This window comes from Teleopsis dalmanni, chromosome 1 (genome assembly GCF_002237135.1).
Source record: "Teleopsis dalmanni isolate 2A chromosome 1, ASM223713v2, whole genome shotgun sequence".
NCBI classification, from domain to species: domain Eukaryota; kingdom Metazoa; phylum Arthropoda; class Insecta; order Diptera; family Diopsidae; genus Teleopsis; species Teleopsis dalmanni.
The window spans coordinates 141,310,191-141,311,993 of NC_051846.1; the positions used below are offsets into that span (position 1 = coordinate 141,310,191).

At 30.7% G+C, this 1,803-nt stretch overlaps 1 protein-coding gene across 1 annotated transcript; it reads right to left on the minus strand.

The window, feature by feature from the left end:
• Positions 1 to 607: 607 nt before the first annotated feature.
• Positions 608 to 1,098, minus strand: LOC119666876 (glycine-rich protein DOT1-like). Its single transcript, XM_038076155.1, has 2 exons — positions 974 to 1,098; positions 608 to 912 (listed from the first exon to the last, which is right to left on the minus strand). The coding sequence occupies exons 1-2, from the start codon at positions 1,032 to 1,034 to the stop codon at positions 716 to 718; spliced, it is 258 nt and encodes an 85-aa protein (XP_037932083.1). The 5' UTR covers positions 1,035 to 1,098; the 3' UTR covers positions 608 to 715.
• Positions 1,099 to 1,803: the final 705 nt, after the last annotated feature.

The following is a 1,803-nucleotide window of genomic DNA, read 5'->3' on the forward strand; positions in this document are numbered from 1 at the left end:
TGGTTAAGGTACACTTGGAAATCGTTAAGGGAAGTAGTGCCATTCTCGAAATACTTTAGAGGAACTACTTTTTAAAGAGCTTATCAGACTGTTTATCGGTAATAACGAAAGACCTATTAAATGATATAAATTCGATAGGATGGATTTAGTCTGTATCTTAGGTTTATTTTTCTTCTATTGAACTTAAAAATTTAGTTTATTTTTATTTTAATTTTTTTTTATGATGTAGGAGTTTTTCTTATTATTTAACTTCTAATTTTATGAATACTTAAATTTAAAAAGATTGTTCTAAATTGTTTTCTTATTTTTATAATAATCTTTCTTCTTATTTGAGAGCTTTGGGATTGTAAAATGGATAAAAATAATTAAAAATTTTTCCTGAAATGTGGCACAGTATGAGGACTTTGAAAGTATTGTGGATATATTATGGAACATAAAATGCGTTCAATATAATTTTTAATATAAAGGTTTTATCACAAGATCCACCTATCTATTGTATATAATGAGAACATATTCAGTGAAATACTGAAAGGAATAGCACACAAATTATCAGTGTTAATACGGTGTCAGTAATACGAGAAATGTTGCTATATATAAAACGTTAAAGTTCAGTGAAAATGTTTTATTAAACCGCTTAGTGTACATTCAATCATATCTTGTACAGGATGTAAGTTTTATAAGAATAATATAAAATTATAATCATATTTTAATTCTCTTAACGACCAACGCCTGTTCCCAAGCCCGCTCCAGAACCTGCTCCAATTCCAACACCAAGCTGTGACGAACCTGAAGCAGTAGCGCCTCCATATGCACCAGCAGCGCCCCCTCCATATGCACCAGCTGCACCACCACCATAGGATCCAGCGGCACCACCTCCATATGCTGCAGCAGCACCACCAGCATTGTTAGCATCTATTAGAAACACGGACATCTCTTAGTTTAGTTACAAAACTTTACAATTATTTTTTCTTACCGCTGCAAACTGCGTTGATAATAAGGATGCATGCTATGACAAAAACTTGTTTAAGTTGCATTGTTTTGTTATTTAAATAGTTGTTAACGGTTCAAGAATAGTTTACTCCTCTGTCATTTTCAGAGTTGCTCTACGTATTTATATGGTTTGCTCTAATCTTTTTCAATGCGGTTAATGAGAAGAATACACACTTCATTAAAAACTTCGCAACGCTATTTCGAGTTATTGTGGAACGTAAATTCTATGGTACATTAACCCCACGTTATGTCGTGAATAAACTGAGTGTGTGATGCCTCAATGTCGCTGATTTTGTAAATGATATTATTGTCTTTATTTAAAAAAATTATTTTTTATTTTCATAATTATTACACTTGTGTTAGGTTACGTAAGGTTATACCGGGGATCCCTGGTGGATCCACTTAGGCTTTTTGGCCCATTGTGTTACAGTATATGTAGGAAAAATTCAGGGCTTATTACACTTCATAATTCACATAATTTTTTTAATTAAATATGAGACTAACTTGAGATTATAGATTGTCATCGCTTTATAATTTAATTTATTTTATCAAGAGGTGACTACATTTCAATGCGCAGAGACGAAGGTATTTGCCTATGCAGTTTACGCAGTTTTATATATACCTATATTTTGGTTACTTTTATGTATTAAATATTTTGACATAATGTAATTATTTCAATACTTTTGTCTTTGACAGACAGTTCTATAAAAAAATAATTTATACTACTCCTTTACCAGTTATTTCATTATCTATAATTTGATATCAAACATTAACTTTTACGCATTTTTTATAATTTTCTAGAGATTATTTCAA

What these genes read in the sequence shown, in the direction of transcription:
- LOC119666876 (XM_038076155.1), bottom strand. Translation starts at nt 1,034, where the DNA reads ATGCAACTTAAACAAGTTTTTGTCATAGCATGCATCCTTATTATCAAC. An exon ending in TATCAACGCAGTTTGCAGCG is followed by an intron (nt 913 to 973) that starts GTAAGAAAAAAT and finishes TGTTTCTAATAG; the next exon opens with ATGCTAACAATGCTGGTGGT.